The sequence below is a fragment of the Zalophus californianus genome, chromosome 8, assembly GCF_009762305.2.
Source record: "Zalophus californianus isolate mZalCal1 chromosome 8, mZalCal1.pri.v2, whole genome shotgun sequence".
Lineage (NCBI taxonomy): Eukaryota > Metazoa > Chordata > Mammalia > Carnivora > Otariidae > Zalophus > Zalophus californianus.
Genome location: NC_045602.1, coordinates 127,845,399 through 127,868,312, shown reverse-complemented (window position 1 = coordinate 127,868,312; position 22,914 = coordinate 127,845,399). Strand labels below are relative to the sequence as shown.

At 50.8% G+C, this 22,914-nt stretch overlaps 1 protein-coding gene across 3 annotated transcripts in view; it reads left to right on the top strand.

Annotated features, from left to right (window-relative positions):
• The window catches only part of PREX1 (phosphatidylinositol-3,4,5-trisphosphate dependent Rac exchange factor 1), a 176,894-nt gene that overhangs the window by 41,314 nt on the left and 112,666 nt on the right, over positions 1–22,914 (top strand). The window contains exon 1 of one of the 3 annotated variants that reach the window (XM_027621889.2): positions 14,782–14,823. The exons of the other annotated variants lie outside the window; for them this stretch is intronic. Within the exon in view, the coding sequence (XP_027477690.1) occupies positions 14,797–14,823 (27 nt within the window). The 5' untranslated portion in view covers positions 14,782–14,796. Of the gene's footprint in view, positions 1–14,781; positions 14,824–22,914 lie in introns of those variants that run through there. 3 annotated transcript variants of the gene reach the window in all.

Sequence of the window (22,914 nt, the reverse complement as noted above, 5' to 3'; positions counted from 1 at the left end):
CTTTCTCCAGGATTGACTCTGAACCCCTCTGCCTTTTGTTCCCTGGAAGCCAGGTCTTTTAACTCCTTATGTCGTTTAGGAAATTAAACTCCTCCATGTACGCTGTGTGTCCACTGCCTGCCTTTCTCACCACTGCTCCTTCCTCGCTCCTCCCCAGCCTCTGGGCCTTCTTTAGGCCTCCCACAAACAGTACTCACTCCTGCCTCAGGGCCTTTGCACCTGATGTTCCCTCTGCTGGAATGTTCTTTCTTAGGTTGTCCCTTGTCTGTTTCCTTCTCATCCTTGAGGTTGGAGCCCAAGTGGCACCTCCTCAGGGAGGTCTAAGAGAATGGCCTTGGCTCCTCTCTGGATCTTCGCTTCCCCTAAAGGCTAGAAAAACCCAGTTGAAGTTAACAGAGCAAGTGTGGAAGAAGTAGTAGAATCTGGGAGCAATAGTTGTAGCACCCAGGGTTGTTGTAGTGATTAAATGTGTTCATGCATGTAGGACTCTCAAACATGGTCAGCATCCAATAAATGTTAGCTATTATTTTGTTGTTCTGTTGTTACAACAAACTCATTATCCTTTGGGGATTTGGTCTGTGTGATAAGCGGTCTCCAAGATGGCCCCCAGATCCCCATCTCCTATTATTCACACCCTGTATCTTTTTCTCTTGTTGACTGTGGGCTGGACTTAATGAGTCACTTCTGATGAATGGAGTAAGGAGGAGGAGAAAGTGACCTAGACTCTCAGTCATAAAAGGATTGTGGTGGGTGTTCTCTTTCTCTGGGATCACTTGCTCTAGGGAAGTTGGCTGCCATGTTGTGAGGCAGCTTGGTAAGAAGGTAACAGAGGTTTCCAGCCCAAAACTGTGGCAATGGATCCCTGGGCTCCAGATGACTGGAATCCTGACTGGCTGTTTGTCTGCAAACTCATGAGAGACGCAGAGTCAAATTAGCCATATTTGTAACCCTAAAAGTTAATGGCTTGAAATACTAAACATTCATATCTCACACAGTTTCTGTGGGTCAGGAATTTGGGAGCAGCTTAGCTAGGTAATTCTTTTTTTTTTTTTTAATTTTTATTTATTTATTTGTCAGAGAGAGAGAGAGCACAAGCAGGGGGAGCAGTAGAGGGAGAGGGAGAAGCAGGCTCCTCACTGAGCAAAGAGCCCGAAGAGGGGCTTGATCCCAGGACCCTGGGATCATGACCTGAGCCCAGGGCAGATGCTTAACGACTGAGCCGCCCAGGCGTCCCTTAGCTAGGTAATTCTTTTGGCTCTGGGTCTCCATTGAGGTTGCAGGGAAGCTGCCAGCCAGGTCTGCAGGCTCATCTGATGGTTTGACTGGGGGCAGAGGCTCTGCTTTAAGATGGTGCCCGCACAGGGCTGTTGGCTGGACTAGGCCTCCATGTGGGCCTCTCCGTAGGTAGACATGACGGGTGGCTCCCCCCACAAGTGTGTGGTCCCGAGAGCCATAGGTAAAATCCACAGAACTTTTATGACCTAGTCTTGGAAGTGCCATACCATCTCTTTTACTCTGCTGTATATAGTCTCTTAGTCACAACCCTGATGGAATGTGGGAAGACACTCTACATGTACCAGGTGTTGTGAGTACCAGGAGGTGGGGTTCGTTGGGGCTCATCTCAGAGGCTGCTGGTCACACAGCTCTTCCGAGCAATGTTGCTGTGAACCTTGTTGAGAAGTCTCCTGGTACATATGTGCTGGAGGTGCTGGGTCATGAGGTCCCCCTCTCTTTTTTTCCCCTTAGTCATATATCTTTTTTTTTTTTTTTTAAGATTTTATGTATTTATTTGAGAGAGAGAGAGAGCATGCGTGCACACACGAGCAAGGGGAGGGGTATAGGGAGAAGCAGACTTTCTGCTGAGCGGGGAGTCTGACGGGGGACTCGATCCCAGGACCCTTGAGGTCACGACCTGAGCTGAAGGCAGATGCTTAAATGACTGAGCCACCTAGGCGCCCCTCTTATTTGTATATCTTGGACCTTGTTCTCTACAGTACCTATGGGCTTCCTCATTCTTTTTCACAGCTGCATAGTTTTTCTTTCCTTGAATGGACCCTAATTTGTTCAGAATTGTTGAAACAGTCCTGCAGTTACTATTCTTAAAGCAATGTTTCTGTGCCTGTGTCTGAGGATGTCCTGTGAATTAGGATGTCCTGTGTCTGAGGACGTCATCTGTATGAGGACGTTCCTAACAGGGGAGCCTTTACCCATATGCAGAAGATCATTTCCCTGCCCTGCCTCCTTGCCTCGAAGAGTTCTGGGGCTCATAGAAACTGCTGTAGACAGAGTGGGGTACGGCTATGTTCATCTTGAATTTCCTTCCCCACGCATAAATTGTCAATGAAATGTCTCTGTCCTTCAGCCCCTACGTGTTGCTGTAATGAAAAAATAACACCTAACATTAGCTCATTGTAGCTTTCCTAGCAACTTCATAGGAAGGCACGCTCATCTGAGCTTCATGATAACCCCTGAAGGTTGACCCCTGCCCAGTTTTCAGAAGAGGGGGAGTCTTCAATGAGATACCACCTCACACCAGTCAGAATGGCTAAAATTAACAAGTCAGGAAACGACAGATGTTGGCGGGGATGCGGAGAAAGGGGAACCCTCCTACACTGTTGGTGGGAATGCAAGCTGGTGCAACCACTCTGGAAAACAGTATGGAGGTTCCTCAGAAAATTGAAAATAGAGCTACCATATGATCCAGCAATTGCACTACTGGGTATTTACCCCAAAGATACAAATGTAGGGATCCAAAGAGGTACATGCACCCCAATGTTTATAGCAGCAATGTCCACAATAGCCAAACTGTGGAAAGAGCCAAGATGTCCATCGACAGATGAATGGATAAAGAAGATGTGGTACACACACACACACACACACACACACACACACACACACACACACACACACACTGGAATATTATGCAGCCATCAAAAGGAATGAGATCTTGCCATTTGCAATGACATGGATGGAATTGGAGGGGGTTATGCTGAGTGAAATAAGTCAATCGGAGAAAGACATGTATCATATGACCTCACTGATATGAGGAATTCTTAATCTCAGGAAACAAACTGAGGGTTGCTGGAGTGGTGGGGGCGGGTGGGAGGGATGGGGTGGCTGGGTGATAGACATTGGGGAGGGTATGTGCTATGGTGAGTGTTGTGAATTGTGCAAGACTGTTGAATCACAGATCTGTACCTCTGAAACAAATAATGCAATATATGTTAAGAAAAAAAAAAGAAGATGGCAGGAGGGGAAGAATGAAGGGGAGTAAGTCGGAGGGGGAGAGGAACCATGAGAGACGATGGACTCTGAAAAACAAACTGAGGGTTCTAGAGGGGAGGTGGGTGGGGGGATGGGTTAGCTTGGTGATGGGTATTAAAGAGGGCAAGTTCTGCGTGGAGCACTGGGTGTTACACACAAACAATGAATCATGGAACACTACATCAAAAACTAATGATGTAATGTATGGTGATTAACATAACAATAAAAAATTTAAAGAAAAAGAAAGAAGAGGGGGAGTCCCTCACCCAGCCTCCCACAGTGAATTTGTAGCAGGGCTTGGGTTTGAACGGAGCTCTTATTTATAGCCCTGGGCCCTTTTTGCTGCAGACTCTAGGTGTGGCCATGAAAAGCCAATCAAGAGGGTGGCGCTGGGGACACCTGACTTGGGGAGTCTTTTATGTACAAGTTCAGAGAGTTTTTTTGTCTTGGGCCTCCCCAGGGAGGAATGGGGGTGTCGGCTGTAGACCAGTGTATTAGTCTGCTCAGGCTGCTATAACAAAACATCACAGGCTGGGTAGCTTAACCAGGACATTTGCTCACAGTCTGGGGTCTGGGAAATCCAAGATCAAGGTGTGGCCAGATTCAGTTCTTGGTGAGGATTTCCTTCCTGGTTTGTAGACAGCTGCCTTCCGACTGTGTCCTCACAGGGCAGAGAGAGAGCGCATGCTCTGGTGTCTGTTCCTCTTTTTATAAGGACGCTAATCCTCTGATGGGGACCCCACCCTCGTGACCTCATCTAAACCTAATTACCGCCCAAATGCCCCACCTCTAGATACCATCACATTGGGGGCTAGGACTTGAGTGTATGAATTTGGGGGAGGGTCACACATTAAGTCCATAACAACCATGAGTGTGAACCAGTGACTTGTGGGCCAAGTCTGTGGTGTAGACGTGTGCAGTTTGACCAGTAGCTGAGTTAGCTTGGCCAGCCCAGGGTTTCTGATTTTGAGATAATTTTAGACTTATGGAAAAGTTGCATACAGTACAGAGTTCCTGTACCTCCTTCATCCAGCTTCCCCTTAAGTTAACATTTTGTAGAAACCTAGTACAGTGACCAAAATGAAGGAATTAGTTCGGACATAATGCCATTAACTAAACTACAGAATTTACTTGGATTGCACTGATTGTCCCACTCTTTGCTTTTTTCTTCCCAAGATCCCATCCGGGATACCATGTTGCCTTTATGTATTGCACCTCCTCAGTCTGTTCTAGTCTCTGGCGATTCCTCGGTCTTCCTGTGTCTCTCACAACCTTGACGCTTGTGAAGAGTACTGGTCAAGTATTTTATAGATTGCCCCTCAGTTGGGTTTGAGGTTCTGCATTATTGGGCGGGGGTAGGTCAGGGGTGAGGGGTCTTTCTCAGCACGTTGTATCAGGGACCCATGGTGTCAGTATTTCCTACTAATGATATTAACCACGATCACTTGGCTCAGATGGCGAAAGCCAGGATTCTCCATGGTAAAGTTACAATTTTTTCCCTTTATAATTACTAGATTTGGGGGGAGATTCTTTGAGACTGTGGAAATATCTTGCTTTTGCTTCAATTTTCACCCACTAATTTTAGCATCCATGGGTGTATCTTGCCTGTGGCAATTCCTACTGTGATGTTCTAATGGTGAATTTCTGTTTTCTTCATTCCTTCTATTTTTATTAATTGAAACTTTTCTGTAAGGAAGCATTCCCCCTATTTACTTATTTATTCATCCAGTTATTTATATCAGGATGGCCTCATAAATCAGTGCTATCATTATTTATTTTGTCCAAGCGGTTCCAGCTTTGGACACTGGGAGCTCTTTCCACTTGGCCCCTGTGCCCTTTTGATAGACCTCCATACTTCTTTTAAAAAGAAATTAAAAAAAATTAATTAGTTAATTTATTTTTATTATCTATTTATTTAAAAAAATGTTTTCTAATTTTATTTGCCAGAGAGAGCATGCACGCACAAGCAGGGGAAGCGGCAGGCAGAGGGAGAAGCAGGCTTCCCACTGAGCAAGGAGCCTGATGTAGGACTCGATCCCAGGACCCTGAGATCATGACCTGAGCTGAAACCAAGAGTCAGACACTCAATCGACTGAGCCATATAGGCGCCCCTGCCTCCATCCTTCTAAAAAAAAAAAAAAAAAAAATTTCCTTCTCTTGCTTTTTTGCACCACATAATATTTCAGGCCCATCTTGTATTTTGTGTGTCCCAGCCCTGGGATCAGTTAGTTTTCCAAGGAGATCTGGTTCTTTTTTTTTTTTTTTTTTTGGGAGGATGGTTCCATCCATTGGCCTCGATCTGGATGCTAGTGCATGTTACTGTTCCCAGGCTCTGAGGGAGAGAGTGAGGGGACACACGTGTACGTATTACTTCGTGCATGCACACACACCTTTGTGTCTGTAGGATTCTCTCTCAACACATCTTTTAAAAAAACCCTGAGTTCGTCTTGGTACCCAGTGCGAGATTTTTAAAGATTTAAAAAAAATTCATGTACAATGAAAATGACTTTTTGGGGGTGCAGAGTTTTATGAGTTTCAACACACGTATAGAGTCGCATTCCTACACTGCAATCCGGATACAGACCACCAGAAAACTCTTTAGTGTGGCCACTGAGAGATCCCACCACAGGTGCAACCCCTGCCAACCACTCATCTGGCTTCTGCCCTTATAGTCTCGCCTTTTCCAGAACACGTATGTGCCTTGTGAGTGGAATCACAGCACGCAGCCTTTGAGATGGCCTTCCTTCACTCAGCATGAAGCCTCTGAGATTTACCCGTGTTGTTGTGTGTCTCTAGAGCTTGTTCCTTATATTGCTGAGCAGTGTTCCCTTGTTTGCATATTCCAGTTGTTTCATCCATTGGCCAGTTGAAGGACGTACTCATTCTTTTTCGCTCTTTGGCAATTATAAATGGAGTAGCTGTAAACAGTTGTGTACAGGTTTTTGTGTGAACGTAAGTGTTGATTTCTCTAGTGTAAATGCCCAGACATGGATGTTTAACCTCATGAGAAACTGCTAAACTGTTTTCCAAAGTTGTTGGGCCATTTCACATTCCCACCAGAAGCATCCGAGACCCTGTGGTTTCCCCTTCTTGTCGGCACTTGCTATTGTCAGGTTTGTTTGTTTTTTTTTTTTAAAGCCGTTCTCATGGAAGTATAGTGATATCCCACTGTGGTTTCATTTCATTTCATTTATATTCCCAAATGTCTGATGATGTTGAATATCTTTTCATGTGTGTATTTTCCATCCATATATCCTCTCAGGTGAAGTTTATGTCCAGGTCTTGTACCTGTCTTTTTTAATTGTTTTCTTCCTTTGGAATTTAGAGTTATATTCTGCATGCAGATCTTCCATCAGCTGTGTCTTTTGCAAATATTTCTCCCAGAGAAAAAAATTCTCTTTTCATTTTCTAACAGTGTCTTATGCAGAGCAACAGTTTAAAATTTTCATTTATTGCTCTTTTCCTCTCCCCGAGCTTGCTTTTGATACCCTGAGAACTTCTTGTTTCAACTCAGGTCACAAAGATTTTCTCCTATGTTTTCTTCTAAGAGTTTTATAGTTTTACATTTAGATCTGTGATCCATCGCGAGCTAACTTTTGTATAAAGTGTGTAGATTTGGTTGAGGGTCATTAATTTGCATATGACGTCAGTGGTTCCAGCACCATCTGTTGAGAAGACTGTCCTTTCTCCGTTGAAGTGCCTTTGCGTCTTTGTCAGGAATCAGATGGCCATATTTGTATGAGTCTGTTTCTGGACTCTTTATTCTGTTCCTTTGATCTAGTGTCTGACCTTTGCCTGGTTCCATAGCGTCTTGAGAGTAACTTCGTAACTTCGGTGTAATTCTCAAAATTAGTAGTGTGACTCCTCCAACATTGTCCTTTTCAATATTGTATTGGCTCTTCTAGTTTCTTTGCCTTTCCATATACATTTTAGAACGAGCTAGCACAGGGTTTTAAAAGTGTGAAAAATGATCACAAAAATCTAGATTCCCAATTTCATTCGGACAGCAGAGAGATCTGGCTGTGTTTCTGCCCCTGACAGTTGATGGGAGCGGAGTAGTGACCACCCCTTTAGATGAGCATCTGTGCTCCCATGAGCCACAGTCTTCCCCATCTCCCTTTTGCACCACCTGGTCAGCTTCACTCATTCATCCTACCTGTGTGGCTCTTGTGGGCACGGCACTGGGATTGGCAGCTCCTGGGGTAGGCTCCTGGGGGGCGTCTCCAGGTGTGGGATCTGCAGTATTGATAATCCTGATGATGACAATGAAGATGGGGCGGCAGTCTCCAGTCAGAGCTGTGTTGTTGGTGCTATTCTCAGCCTTGCTGCTGCTTCTGCTTCTTCTCCTCCCCACCCCCCCTTCTTTTTTTCTTCTTCTCGGCCTTGATTCTCATCCACAGTCTTTCCTCAGATCTTTGCTGCTATGGCGCACTACTTCATTATGTGCCCATTTTACGGATGCGGAAGCTGAGTCTGAGAGAGGTGAAACTGCAGGCCCAAGACCTGCGTTCTATCAGAGTCCACTGGACGTGGTTCTGGCTGCCTGGAGACTAAGGGCAGAGACCCTGCAGCATCCAGATTCTCCGCTTCCCCACCTGGCTCTGTGCTGTCAGGTTTGTTCTGAGATGTTTGTGATGTGACATTCAGGAGCCATTTATTTCCCCGCAGGCTCTTTCTGTAGATGACGCTGGGTGGTGGGGGTGGGGTGAATGTCCAGCCCAGTGGCCAGCCTTGAGGAAGACGGGTTAACAGCTTTCTGTGTTCCCCTGGGGGGAGGGGGGATTCCAGTGAAAGCCGGCACACCCTCCGGAGAATGGTGGGGTGTGGCTGGCAGGGTCGGGGGGGGGGGGGTCCCTGGGCCACAAGCTCGAGGCTGGAGAGTTGAACTGGGGACTCGGTGGCTTTTCCAAAGGCAGGCTTCGATTGTGATGATCAGACACTTACTGAGCACTCCGTGTGGTGCGGTGGGATTTGGTGTCAGGAACTGCAGTTTCCATTTTTTGAAGATTTTATTTATTTATTTGACAGAGAGACACAGCGAGAGAGGGAACACAAGCAGGGGGAGTGGGGGAGGGAGAAGCAGGCTTCCCGCTGAGCAGGGAGCCCGATGCAGGGCTCGGTCCCAGGCCCCCGGGGATCATGACCTGAGCTGGAGGCAGACACTTAACAACTGAGCCACCCAGGCGCCCTGCAGTTTCAGGACTATCTTGAGTACTTTCCAGGCAAGTTGCTTCACCTCCCTGTGCCTCAGTGGTTCCCCTGTAACAGGGGCTGTTCATAGTGGCCACCTGACAAGGTCGTGAGGATGAGGTGAGCCAGTGCGGTCGAGTGCCTGCTCCGTCCAGCACACTCAGTAAACCTTGGCAGCTGTTGTTGCTACTCTTATCAATACTGTAGGAATATTTGCTGGCTGGACCAACCCCAGGCCCTTTGTACACCAGGGACAGGGTGATGGCGTGGTTAAGAGGCCTGGCACGGCAGTCAGCCTCTCTGACTCTGCCCCTCGCTACGTGTGTTGCTTTACTTCCTAGGGCCTCAGCTTTCTTGTCTGTGAAATGGGGTTAGTACATAATAGCACCCACCTCAGGAGAGGTGTTCAGAGTGTTCTCTGTAAATGCTTGCTGCTCTTATTTTTGTGTGTTAATGCTGAATTCTCATGTGTCCCTCCATGGTAGGCATAGCCTCCCTTCCAGAGAGGACATGGAAGGCCCGGAGAAGCCAAGTGAACCACTCAGGGACCGAGTGCAGGGCAGGGCAGGGCAGGGAAGCCTGGGCCTCCAGTCCTGCAAGCGGTGCCCGCTGGATTTGCCGAGGGGCCGTGAGTCACGCTGCTTTAGAGAGGAGCCTGGGAACCCCCTGCCTTGACTCCCCCTCTGAAGCGGTGCCTGGCCTCTGGGCCCCAGCTGCTGGTTGCCATGGAGCCCGGCTGCCATCCCACCCCACCGTTGCTAGACAGGCGTCTGGTTGCCAGGCGCCACCTCCTCAGACACCTTAGCCTTCAGAGAGCCTGTTTCAGGCCGTCTGAGGGGGGCCGGGTCCTTGAGGGCCTAGCTGACCCTGGAGGTTCACAGTGGCCCTGAGGCTGGGGTCTGGGGTACCCCAGCCTCTCGTTTCAGTGTCTCAGCATGTTCCTCACTGGACCCCCATGGGAGCCTGGGTAGGGCTTGTGTCTCCATTTTATAGATAGGGACAGATGAGGCCCAGGGAGCTGAGGGGAAGGTCTAATGGGGGGGATGTGGGGGTTGGTGTCAGGGCTCGGAGCCCTTTGCACTGCCCTGGGAGAAATGGGGCTGCACTCACCCTCCAACCCTGAGGACTTGGATTTTTCCCTGGCTTGTCAGAGCTGCTGAGTGACCCGCCATGCTTAAATCCGAGTCCCATCTCCTTAGTGTGCCTTTTGGCCAGAGTCCGTGAAATCCGCCTCCGGGGTCACCTTGCCTGGTCCTGCCACTCACCTGTTTGCTCTGCTTCAGCCACCATGGTCTCCTCGCTGTTCCCCAGACACACCACGCAGGTCCCTGCCTCAGGGCCTTTGTACTTGCTTGGGCTGTGTTCTCCCCTGGAATCCTGTGGCTCATTCCTTCCTTTCATCTGCGTCTCCACTGGTTGTCCCCTCAGAGAGCCCTTCCCCTTCCTACCTCCCTTACCCACTTGAGTTTCTTCATAATGTTTGTATCCAGTGTAACCCCAGGGCCTAGACCAGTGCCTGGCCCTTTGGAGGTGCTAAATCGGAACTTTGTTGGGTGAGTGAATGAATGCATTCACAGTGTTATCAAGGACGCAGAAGTAGTCTGTCCCGGGACGTGTGAACAAGAAACGGTGTGAGCAAGAGTGTGGTGACTGGCTTGTAGAAACGCGGGCCAGCAGGCGCCCTTTCTCTCCAAAGCTGAGGAGAAACTGCCTTCCGGTTCCCTGCCACCCAGTCCTCTCTCCTCTTTCTCGAAGCCCCTGCCACCCCACACTGCTGCTTCACCCCACACTGCTGCTTCAGACTAAATTCGACCTCACTGTGGAAAAACACTCTTGCCCTGTGGCAGACTGGGAGGCTGTGCGTTTTCATAGTTCCTGTTCTGAACGGATGGAAAATCCCAGCAGGGACAGCCAGGGCGGCTGGGGGCAGGAGGCCCGACCGGAGCTGGTGCTGCAGGCCTGTGGTTTTAGCCCTGCGGGGCCCGGCCGCTCCCTGCCCGTCTGGGTCCAGCCTCGCACACAAAACAGCTTTCACTGGGGCTCAGGGGAGGCACGCCGTGTCAGGGGAGGGAGCCGGCAGCTCCCTCTGGGTTTCCAGAGCTTCACAGCACCCCGGAAAGTTGGCACCGTCACCCCCTTTTATAGATGAGGAGACTGAGGCATAGAGGGGTGAAGTCACCAGCTGAAGGCCACACAACAAAAAAGAGGTGGTTCTGGGACTTGAGCTTCACTCTGTCTGACCCCTCGCTTCCACCACAGAAGCCATACTGCCTTCATTCCTGGGCTCTGTCCCTGCCGGCTGCGAAGGGTGAGAGCAGACGCTGAGTCAAGTGGAGAATGCACAGAGAGAGGTACCAGTTTTCCTCACCTCCCTAGCTCTTCTCAAGCTCCTCAGCCTCTTGGCCTCAGCTCTGATGTGCCTCCTCCAGGCAGCCTTCCCTGAACGCCGTTGCCTGGGTCCCCTTGCCCAGTCCTGCTTCTTAACGCTCAACACGATCGTACTTGAATCCATATTGTGCAATGATTTGCTAACAGTCCGTCTTCCTTGCCAGACGGGCCTGCATGAAGGCAGAGACTTAAAATGTCCCTAGTTGAACTCTTGCTCTACCCCCAACCCCCAAACCACAGTCTTTCCTGTCTCAGTAAAAGTGACCTCCCTCCTGCCAGCGTCTCAGGCCAGATACCAGGGAGTCAGCCTCCACTCCTCTCTCTCACCCCCTACAGTCCCATCCATCAGCAAAGTCCAAGGGCTCTGCCTTCAGAATGCATCTGAGGATCTGACCATTTCTCCGCCTGCCACCGCCCGCCGACCCTGGGCGCGTCCGCCACTGTCTCCCACCCGGGCTGTGGCAGGAGCCTCCCCGCGGGGCTCCCCACGTCCATTCTCTCCACACAGCCAGATGGGCCTCCTGGCCACTACCCCACTAAATGTAGGTGTCAGCCCATATGTCACCTCCTCGGCAAACACTTGCCGAATGAATGCACAAAGATTCCGTCCCAGGAAAGTTACTTCCCCTCTCTGTGCCTGGCATGTGGCTCGTGCTCTATATGGTTGGTGGCGATCAGGAAAGGGGTTAGCGCGGGGCACATGGAGGCCAGGGGCAGGGCCTCAGCTCCACCAGAGGAGGCCTCTGGCAGGATGTGGGAGCCAGATGCCGGGGTGGAAAGCTGGAACTTCATAATTCTTATGGACATTCACGGAGTGCACGCTGTGAGCCAGGCCCCATCCCAGGAAGCACTCTATAGATCTTCCCTTATTTAAGTCGTCATAGTATCCCTCATGGTAGGTGTTGTTTTGCCCATTTTCCAGATGAGTAAGACCGAGGCCAGTGACAGTGGTGGCTTGCCCGTGGACACGCAGTTGCTGAGTTAACTTGTTTGATGTCTCCAGACAACTTCTCCCTCTGCTTTGGGGCACTGCCACCCAGCCGTCCCTGGCTGCCGCTTCCTCTTTCCTCAGCAAACATGGAATGATTTGTGTCACCGTCACCATTCCTCCTGCCGGGTTGTCGACTTCCTTTTCAGCTTGATGCAGTGGGAAGTTCTGCAAAGACAAAAAGGGAACTGGGGCTTCTGTTTGGAGCTCAGTAGAGGATTCTGGGTCCGTGTCTTGTGGCTGTTGGCCAGGGGCAAGATTTGGGACATTGGGATGTCGTCCTCCAAAGGCACATCTCGCTCACTGACGTGTCTGCAGACTCATGCCTTCCTTCAGTCATGAGTCCCCTGCCATATTCCCAGGGGTTTGGCTCCAGCGCTGGGCCCTGGGCTAGGGCATCCCCTCCAGCAGGCAAGGTTCAGCAGTGACATTGGGATATGTGTAGGGTCCCAGGGACAGGGCTGGCCTTAACCACCAGGAATGGCTCTGCCACAGGGTGTAGACGGATGACCCCTCTTGTCCTGTTTTGGGGGTGTGGGCACTCTGCTAGGCCATTCCTGTGCCATCTGAGAAACTTGGCCCAGCTTTCCGGAACCCTGATTTTGTTCGGGGATGTGGTTGGACACATCTATAGGAAAATCAAACACAGGTAATAGCAGGCATGAAACGTGGCAATATGAAACTGAGTGCTTGGTACACGCCAGTATGTGGGCACCCGCCCCAGCACACAGGGTCCTGCTGAGGATCACATGGGTTCATGGTAATAGAGCACTCAGGACTGTGTCCAGGGATGAGTCGGTTCTGAAAGAACATCAGCCTTGAAGGTTTCACTGTCTGGGCCTCAGTTCCTCTGTGTGCTGGTGGGGCTGCACCTCCGGTAAAGCTCAACCTCGATGCCTTTTGTGTCATTTGGGGGCAGTGACCTAGTGCAAACCCTTTGGTGGATCGTTTAGCGGACTTAACTAGCAGGAGCCTCCTAAACACGTTGCTCCTGGGACTGCGGGACCCCCCACTGGTAAATGGAGTCTAAAAAAATCCTCAGTGTGGGGAGGGGAACAGATGCTTCTGTAACCTGGTATTCATCAGAGCACCGCGTGTGAGAACCCAAGGCTGGAACAAGCCGAAAGTCCCCAAACGGCGAGGGAAACAAGCCACGCCCACTTCTTCAGTCACCGGGGAAGGGGGACACGCCAGACCACCCACAGCCTGTGAGGAGAGCCGCCACCTTCAGAACCACGCAGGAGAAGGCCCCGGGGCTATCAAGCCCAGGTATTCGCCGTGGGTCCTGCTGCATTTCCAGTTCTCTTATTATGATTGTATCTGTTCTCTTGATGAAAGGCAGCTGTGCACATTCAAACCAGATCCGACCCAGCCAGTGCTTCCTAAATCTCAGGGCCCATCACACAGGCATAGTTAAAAATGCAGATGCCCAGGCCTCTTCCATCCCACTGAATTGGAGCCTCCGAATAGCAGGGTCCAGGAATTGGCTTAGCCTGATCTTGGCTGTTTGTCAGCATCTTCTCTGCCCTCCTCCTCTGAGCAGCCCTCCCTGACCACCTGCCCTGTTTCCGAGTTCCACAGGCCCTCCAGCCCTTCGGGGTTCTCTGGGCGCTTGTACAAAGGCACAGGTTTCCTGGCTTTCCCCAGACTTCTGGAGCCAGACTTGAACTTCGCCGTGCACCTCCTGGGCAAATGAGCCTTTTGAAAAGCTCCTCAGATAATTTTTACGGCCAGTCTTTGGACCTCAGACCCAGTGACCTAGGGATGGTTCCCATCTGGCTTTTAAAGCCAGATTTCTGATTGTGCCTTTTCAATTGTAAAAGTTGACACATACTCATAACAGACCATTGAAATAATGCCAAAAATAAGTGAGTGAATCCTATGATTCTGGTTTACCTTTTTGGAGCCACAAGTAATTTATTGAGCACCTACTATGTTTGTACCAGGTGGCTGGGGATGCAGTAAGTGCACAAGACAGACAAGAACCCTCACCCCCATTGAGTTTACAACTGATAGACAGCGCAGATACTAAATAAGAAAAGTTTATAGTGTTAGTGGATGCTAAGTGCTGTGGGAAAAAGAAGCAAGGCAAGGTGTCCTGGGAAGGGTGTGGCAGTCTTAAGTAGGGTGGTCAGGGTGGGCCTCCCTGAGGAGGTGATGTTTGAGTCAGGACCTGAAGGAGGGGAGGAAATGAGTTGGGTGGACACCAGGGGACAGGTACAAAGGCCCTGTGGCAGGAGCCTGCTGGGAGTTTCCCTGGAAGGGCAAAGGGGCTAGTGTGGGAGAGAGGAGAGGGAGGAGAGCCAGAGGGGTTAGGAGCTAGTGATGTCAGGCCTTGAAAGCTGCAGTAAGGAGTGTGGTTTTGTTCTGAGAGTGGTCGCTGCTCTTGGAGTGTTTTAAGCAGGGCAGCGACGGTGAGATGGCTTGTGATGTACAGGGCATGCCCAGTGCTGCCACTCCTGGAGATACCCCATCAATTGTAGAGCAGACATTTGTGGGTGTCCTTGTGCCTGTCTGTGGTGGGTGGGGGACACCCATCAAACACCCAGATAGGATCTCCTACAGTATTCAAGGCACATCTCTCATTCAGGGGAGTTCCCCCCCCGCCCCAGTTGCCTTCCCCTCCCCTACCACCCTCGGCGTTTTTGCTTCACAACCTCAGAGCAGACTTCCTGTTCTGGCATCTTCTCGGAAGCCAGGCTGGGGGGCAGTGGTGGAGGGGTGTGTGCGGAGGGCGGCTTGTCTCTTTGGCAGTGGGCCCCACAGAAGCCAGGGCTGCGTGGATGGTGAGGGGGCCCACGTCTGCCCGAAACCAGAGGGGTGTGCTTCTGTCAGGGCCTGCGAGACCCATGTGTGCGCAAGGGGATGAACCCCTTTCCATCCCTTTGTTGAAAATAGTTTTTGGAATGATTTTTATTGCGGTGTAATTCTATACATACATGCATAAGTCTTAAGTGCACGTTGCCATGAGTCTGCCTGTACATCAGCACCAGGTGAAGCTCTAGAACATTGACTGACCCCAGAGGTCCCCTTGGGCCCCTTGCCGGTCAGTACCTGGCAAGGAAAAGTGGGGACTTTTGGTTTTGGGGTTAGAAAAGGAACAACTTTTGTAACCTCTTTATCACAGGTGTATTTTGTCAGTTTCTGGATTTTGTGGAGTGGATTCCGCAGGATGCACCCCATTGTGTCTGCTGCTTTGGCTCGGGCAGTATGTTTAGGACCCATGCACGCCGTTGTATGTGTCAGCAGCTTTTCTTCTGATTGCTGAGTGGTACCGCAGTGTGTGAACACACCGCAATTTGTTCGGCCATTCTCCTGTTGATGGGCATTTATGATTTTTAAAAAAGTTGAGTTCTTATTGTGTTCCTTTCCCTGTGCTAATTAAGCGCTTTATGGTACGCGTAAGGTTTTCCTTAATCCTCAAAAGAACCCTCTGAGATAGAGACTCTAATTTATCCTATGTTACAGATGTAGAAATGGGGTGCTCAGAGGCTTATGTGACTTCCCTCCTTTCTTCTCTTAAGAAGTCTTTTTTGAGCATCTTATATCTGCCTCATGCCATTCTAAGGGCGGTGGATACAGCAGTGAACCAGACACACAGAAATCCCTGTCCTCAGGGAACTGGCCCTCCACGGAGGGAAGGACAGCTAGTCAATGCACAAAATAACGTATAGATTGTGATAACTGCAGGCAACGTTGTTGTACTAGCGAGTGACTGGGTTGGGCTTGAGGGAGGCTGCTGCAGGATGGTCAGAGATAGGCTCTCTGAGGAGGCAACACTTGACCTGTTCTGTGCTGTAAAGAGCTGGAGAAAATGTCTTACAGGCTGAGGGAGCATCGTGTGCAAAGGCCTTGTGGTGCGAATAAACCCGACGTGTCTGAGGAGAGGGCAGACCAGCCCGTATGACTGGAGTGGTGGGAGACACTCAGTTTTGGGGAAATGTCAGGAACATACGGTGTGGTCTGTATGTTGGGGGTGAGGTTTTCCTTTATCAGGATGCACTGACACATAAAAATAATATCAGTGATGGTAACAGTAAGTGCTCACCTCTCATAAGGCCTCCTGGTGTGACGCTGAAGTTGAGGTTCATTATCTGTTTGATCTTCTGAGGTAGGTGTTTGAATCTCCGTTTACAGAAGAGGAAACTGAGGTTTACACTCTTGGGCCTTCTGCAGCGGGCGGGTGGGGACTTGGGCCAGAGCCTCCCCCACCCTCCTGTTTCCTCCCTCCTTGGGGTCCCTGGGCTGTAGTTGAGTCCCCCAGGGAAGGAGCTGTAGAAAGCCTCACTTGTAAAGTCTCTGGTGACCTGCCACTCTGTGGTGGGGCTGGTTGCTACTGGTTTGGCTGGAAGGTAGTGGGGGCTGGGAGTGGTTAGAGTGGGTGGGCCTGACCCCCCAACTCCAGAGCTGGGGGCCCTTGGGGGTTCTATTGTCTGACCCCTGCTACCCCTATTTCACAGAAGAGGGAATAGAGGATGGAGCACGGGAGTGGGTTCCCCAGGGTCACATGGTGAGTCAGTGGTAGGGCTGCATTTGGAACCAAGCCAGCAGGTCCGAGCAGTAGACATTGTGTTGTACCCATTATGCAGAGGGGAAAACTGAGGTTCAGAGAGGAGGAGTCAGTCTCCCCAATCACCTAGCTAGTGTGCATCATTTCTTGTAACGCTCATAGTGATCCTTGAAGTCGGTGCTACTATTAATACTATTTTACAGATGAGAAAACTGAGCTCCAGGGAAAGGGACATCTCATTCATTCATTCATCAAAAGTGTACTGAATGCCCGGCACTGTAGTGCTAAGTGCTGGGCCTAAAACCATGGCTAAAACAGAGTGAATGAAATAGGAATAAAACTGTGAGTAAGCAAGACCTCTGGGAGCTCTCCATTTGGTGAGGAAGACTGCTATCAATTGAATAATCTCAAAATTGAGGTTAAGTTATAGCTCTGGTGGTGCTGAGAAGGATCTATGGAGGGGCGCCTGGGTGCTGTCAGTTAAGCGTCTGACTCTTGGTTTCGGCTCAGGTCGTGATCTCAGGGTTGTGAGATTGAGCCCTGTGTTGGGCCATGCAGTCAGCGGGGAGTCTGCTTCTCTCTGACTCCCTCTGCACCCGACCCCTTCCCCCCTCCCCTGGCCCATGCTCACTCTCTCTCTCAAATAAATTAAAAAGAAGTGTATATGAAGCTCCTGGAGCCTGTGTGTGCTGTGACCTCAGTGGGAGGATGGGGGAGGTGAATGGTTGTTAACTAGATGAAGGGAGGGAAATGAGTGTTGGAGGTAGAAGGAACAGTATGTGCAAAGGCCTGGGGCAGGTGCAAGTTTGGTGTGTTTTCAGAACAGCCTGAAGAGCCTAAAGGTTGGGCTGACTGCAGCATACTTTGGTGGTAGCAGTGAGGCTGGATCCTACTTTTGGTTGTTATTCTCAGAGCAGTGGGGAGCCACTGATGGGCGTGGTGGCATTGATGGAGGGAACTACATTTGCATTTTGTAAAGATCCCCTCTTTTTTTTTTTTAAGATTTTATTTATTTATTTGACAGAGAGAGACAAAGCGAGAGAGGGAACGCAAGTGGGGGGAGTGGGAGAGGGAGAAGCAGGCCTCCCGCGGAGCAGAGAGCCCGATGCGGGGCTCGATCCCAGGACCCTGGGATCATGACCTGAGCTGAAGGCAGGTGGTTAACGACTGAGCCACCCAGGCGCCCCTGTAAAGATCCCCTCTTGACTTGCCTGTTGTCACTCCAGCCAGGGATGTTTAAATGACCTAGGCCTCCCAACTCCTGCTCATCCCACCGGGTCACCCTGCTCTCCTACCCTAGCTAACTTCGCCCAACTTCTGGACTCAAGAGGCGAAATAGTCCCCTGGGAAAGACTTGATTCTGGAGCCCCATGAGCCTGGGCTCAGTCATGGCTCCAGCCTTTCCTCCCTGAGTGACCTTGAGGAAATGACTCTACTCCATAATTGCATTTCCTTGTCTGTGAAACAGGGATAGAGCGGTTGCCTCCTCCTAGACCCTTGGCATTGATAAACAGTAAGTACTTAATACATGTCGAAGCTTGTTCTCGTCGCCATATGTATTGGAAGCACCGGGAGCATTGAGTTCAGATAACTTGGTGTCCTGAGGTTTCCCTCATCTGATCTTACCAAATGGCTCCTTGCTTTGCAAACTCAGGAATTGAATATAATTGGGTAGTTCAGGATAGTTTATAGTTTTATAAGTATTAAAATAATTATCATTATCAGACCATCTGTCCTTAATGAATATTTGCTAATAGAGACTGTGAGTAGTGGAGAAAGAAGTCATTTCACAGCTTACTAATTATAAGACTAATACATAACGTATGAAATAGGTAGCCATGCTATATAATAATATCTATTGTGTATTTGTAATAATTAACAGTGAGGTGTTAGGACTGTGTCACCTCTTACTGGAGATGCATGGAGGTTAATGATCTTCCCAGTGAGGTGGTTATATTAGTTTCCTTTTGCTGCTGCAACAAATTGCCACAAACTTGGTGGCTCAAAACAACATAGGTTTATTATTTTAGACTTCTGGAGGTCAGAAGTCTGAAATGGGACTTACCGGGCCAACATCAAGTTGTCAGGGCTTTGTTGCCCGTGGAGGCTCTAGGGAAGAATCCACTTACTTGCATTTCCGGTTTCTAGAGTCGGCCTGTGTTCCTTAGCTCCTGGCCCCTTCCATCCTCAAGGCCAGTGTCAGGCTGCACCACGCTGATACTGTCTCTCCTGCCTCTCTCTTTCATTTTCCAGGGCCCTTGTGATTACGTTGGGCCCATCTGGATATTCCGGGATAACCTTCCCATCTCAAGTTCATTAGCTTAATTGCCTCTGCAAGGTCCCTTTTACCATGTAGGGCCACGTATTCACAGGTTTGGGGATTAGGATGCAGACGTCTCTGTGGGGCCTTGTTCAGTGGACCATAGTGGTCCGGGGCAGGTAGGGCCTCTCTGTTCTATGGCATCTGCAGGCTCCCTATGCAAGGTCTCTCTGCCTTCCCCTCCCAGGCCCGGACCATGCAGACAAGGGTGGCTGCCCTTGTGGAGCAGGCTGAAGATGGGGACACCTTCAGTGAAGTGGCCCCATCATGAGTGGGATGTGGGTGAGTAGCCCCGGAAGCTGAGAGCACAAGACTAGGTCAGAGTGCAGGCAGCAGGCCAGTGTCTGGACTCTGATGGCCCAGAGATCAGATCGCAGCTCTCTCCACCTGGCTATATGTGCTGGGGCTGGCACTTCATCCACTGAGAACCTCGGTGTCCTTTTCTGTAAACTGGGGTGAGGTGGTCTGGGATGAGGTGATGTGCGAGAAGCAGTAGGGATGTTGCCGGCACACCCTAAATTTAAGACACCCCAACTGCATCTGAGTCACAAATGTCTGTGCCATCGAGGCAGACTCTGCTGTCCACCGCCTCTTCCCGAGCCCGAATTCCTTCCCTGGGGTCTGAGTAGGCGCTGGGAAAAATCAACCGGAGGAAACCTCCTTGCAGAGCCCCCGTCCCCTGGCCATGCCCTGAGTACCGCTATTTTTACATTCTCTCACTTTTGTGCATTGTTTCCTGACTCTGCAAACACAATCCCTCACAAGCCAGGGCGGCGGGGGCGGGGGGGGGGGGGGGGGGATGGGGGACTCCTTCACTAGCCCCAGGAACAATTGTTTGGGGAGAAGGAAAAAAAAAAAAACGGCTGCTCTGAGGAAAAAACAAAACCTCTTGAAAGTCATTGTCTTCAGATGTCAAGTGTCAGCCCCTTGGAGGGGAGACCACATTCCACCCATTGTCCTGCCACAGACAGGCACAGGGACCCCAGGACGTCCCGCCGCCCCGCCCTGCATCCTGGGGCCCGTGAGTGACTTGGTTTGCTTTGTCTGGGACATTCCGGCGGGAAATACCACCCAAAGCGGAGCCTGTTCCCAGCCGCCACCGTCCTGGTCACTTGAGGCTTTTCCTCGCAGCTGCCCCCCCCCCCCCCAGTACGGGCCCCTGATCAGCATAGGCTGCTGCTGACTATAAGGGCTGACTCTCGTTTTGTGTTTTCTAGCGCATTTCATCTCAGCTCAAGGTGGGCACTGTGTGTGTGTGTGTGTGTGTGTGTGTGTGTGTGTGTGTGTGTGTGTGTGTGTGTAACAGCTTAGTGGGGTATCATTCATGTACCGTATGATTTACCCACCTAAAGTGTGCAATACAGTGGTTTTTGCTATAGTCACAGAGGTGTGCAACCATCACCACCATCTAATTTAAGGACATCTTCAGCAGCCCCCCAAAAGAAACTCCATACCCATCAGCATTCAGTTACTGTACTTGTATCCCCATTTCACAGGGAGAGAAACTGAGACAACAGAGAGGCTGCCCAGGGTCACGCGGCCAGTAAATGACAGAGCCAGGATCGCGCCCACATACTGGCTCTGGAAATGTTTTCTTCACTCTGATGTAATGCAGTGGTTCTCAGCTGGGAGACATTTTGTCGCCTAGGGGAAATTGGGCAATGTTTGGGGGCATTTCTTGTCGTCACAACCGAGGGCAGCCTTTGTTACGTTACTTTGCAGGGAGAGGCCAGGGATGCTGCCAAACATCCTACTGTACACAGGACACCCCCACAACAATGAATTATCTGTTCAAATATCAGCGGTGCTAAGATTAAGAAGCCCTGCCATAATCCCACTCTGATTGAGCCCATTCTTCAGGAAAAAACGCTGAGGGGCCCAAAGGAGGGGGAGAAGTTGGGGTGAGGATAGGAAGGATCTCAGACCACGTTGCAGGTCTAGGGGACAAGAACAAGGGGAGAGAAATTCCCAACAGTGTAGAAAAGATTTAGCGGGAATGAGATCTGTGTTCCATTAGCGATGTCTGCCCCGGGTGAGGGTGTGGGGACAGTGGGCTCTCAGTTGCCGGGCCTGAATCTAGGACTAGGATCTCACACGCAGATGCTTCTGGGGCCAGGTAGGAAGATGGTATAAGCAGCAGGTTGGGTAGTGGAAAACAGTAGCGCCGGCCCTGGATAAAAATGGGAGCCGTCATGCTGGGGCCCTGCGGGCATTTGAGACCTGTGGTCAGCTTTTCCAGAAGAAGCTAGGAACTGTGATTTTAATGGGAAATCTGGTATTCAGACCTAGGCCTGAATTTTCTCAAAGCCCACTGCTGGTCAGACGAAACATGCCTGTGGGTCACCGGTTTGAGAGTGAGTTTTAGCTTGATAGCATGCAGGAGGCTCCGCCTGAGTCCTTGTTGAAGGAATGGCGGGTTGTTGGTGAGTTCAAGGAAGATCACAGGTCAGGCCCCAGCCCTGGGGTGGGGGTGGGGGGGTCCTGTGTGGGGAAAAGTGTTGGCTTCCCCTCTGTGACCCCCCCTCCCCCTATGATTGCATCAGCCTGTTCACAGCAGGTTGTAGCAACTTGGTTTTTGCTTCATCTTCAACTTCCTCCATAGTCAGGGATGAAGTGGGGCTGGGTGAGAACTGGACACCTTTTTTCAGGGCCTAGAAACTAGGCTGGGCGTAGGGCGAGTCTTTTCTAAATGATTGATGATTCATCAACTAAACACGTATGATCCACCACGTGGCAGGCCCAGTCCTGGGCTCTGGGGTACAGTGGTCCCTGGACAGACAAACATCATTGCCTTCCTGGAACTGACAGCCTGGTGCACTCGATGAACAATAGGCTGATAAACAGACGTGCATATTATGCACAGTGACAGGTGCTATGGAGAACACAGGACAGGAGCAGGGACAGATATTTTGGTTAGGATGGTCTTGGAAGGACTGAATGTGCCTCAGGGCCTTTGCACTGACAGTTCCCTCTCCCTCGAATGCCTTTCCATCGGATATCTGCAAAGCTGCTATTGCAGCTCAGTCCCCGAGTATCTGTCTCCTCAAATGCCATCTCATCGGAGAGGCTTTCCCGGACTGTGTCTGTGAAACAGCTCCCCCACCCCATCCCTCTGTGTTTCCTGATCCGGCTTTATTGTTACTCCTAGCACTCATCTGTCACTGCTGTCACATTTTAAAATCCGTGTGTAATTGGTCTTGCCGCTGCTCTGCGAGGGCAGATTTACTCAGTCACCGATACGTCATTGGCTCCTAGCACAGGGCCTGCCTGGTACACAGTAGGTGTGTAGTAAGTGTTGAGTAAATGGGTGGCTGCAGGAATGAGCGAACGTGCCTGGGGCAGGGTCATGTCCTGTGTGTCTGCAGGGTGCAGGTCCGTGCCCGGCGCACACAGGCCTGGGTAACGCTGGTTGGGCCGGAGAAGACTTGGTGGTGGCCTTCTCCCCCGAGAACATAATCATCCCCAGGATCCTGCACCCTTTTGTGGCCCAGCCCCGCTCCCTCGGCCCAGAACCCCGGCCGCTTCTTCCAGGTTCTTCCAGGAAGCCTTTGTAGTTGACAGAGTTTTTACCTGCATCATCTTGCTTAAACCTCAACTGCCTCTTTTTTCAAACAAGGATGTAGAGTCAGAGAAGGAGGGTGACTCACTGAGGCCATGTGGTTGGCAGTCGGCGGGGCAGGACGGTGACGGTGAGCCGTTAGTGACGAGGCTGTGACGGACGGCACACTACAGTTTATAAAGCCTTCCCTTCTCACTCCAGGAGACTTGGAAGCAGGCAGGCAATCACAGAACTGTTTTTATGCAAACAACAACTATCCTAAGCATTCCTCAGCCACCTCCTCGGACTTCAGCCCCCGCCCGACCCCCTTCAAGATGGTGCTGATCACCGACGTATTTCAGTGTTGTAGCAACCAGGGAGGCCGTCCTGGTTCGGACTGGGGAATGTCAGTCCAGCCTGGAGGGGCCTCTGTTAACCAGCCAGCGTGCCTTCCTTCTTCAAAGGCTTCCCTCCTGCGGACAGGGCCGTTCCAGGTGTTTCCTCCCCGCCTCAGCAAGGCCCTCGACCCTCTTTCTTTTGGAGGCCCCATGGTGGGCCCCCAGCCAGACTCGCCACTCACCCCTGCAGTCCTGTGCCTGGTGGCTTCCTCTGGCCAGCAGAGCTGCAGGGCCCACCGGAAGTGCCAGGGAATGAACACGCCCTCCCCCCTGCCCTCTAGGCAGGACGGGTTGTATAAATGCCCCAGCTCCCTTGCT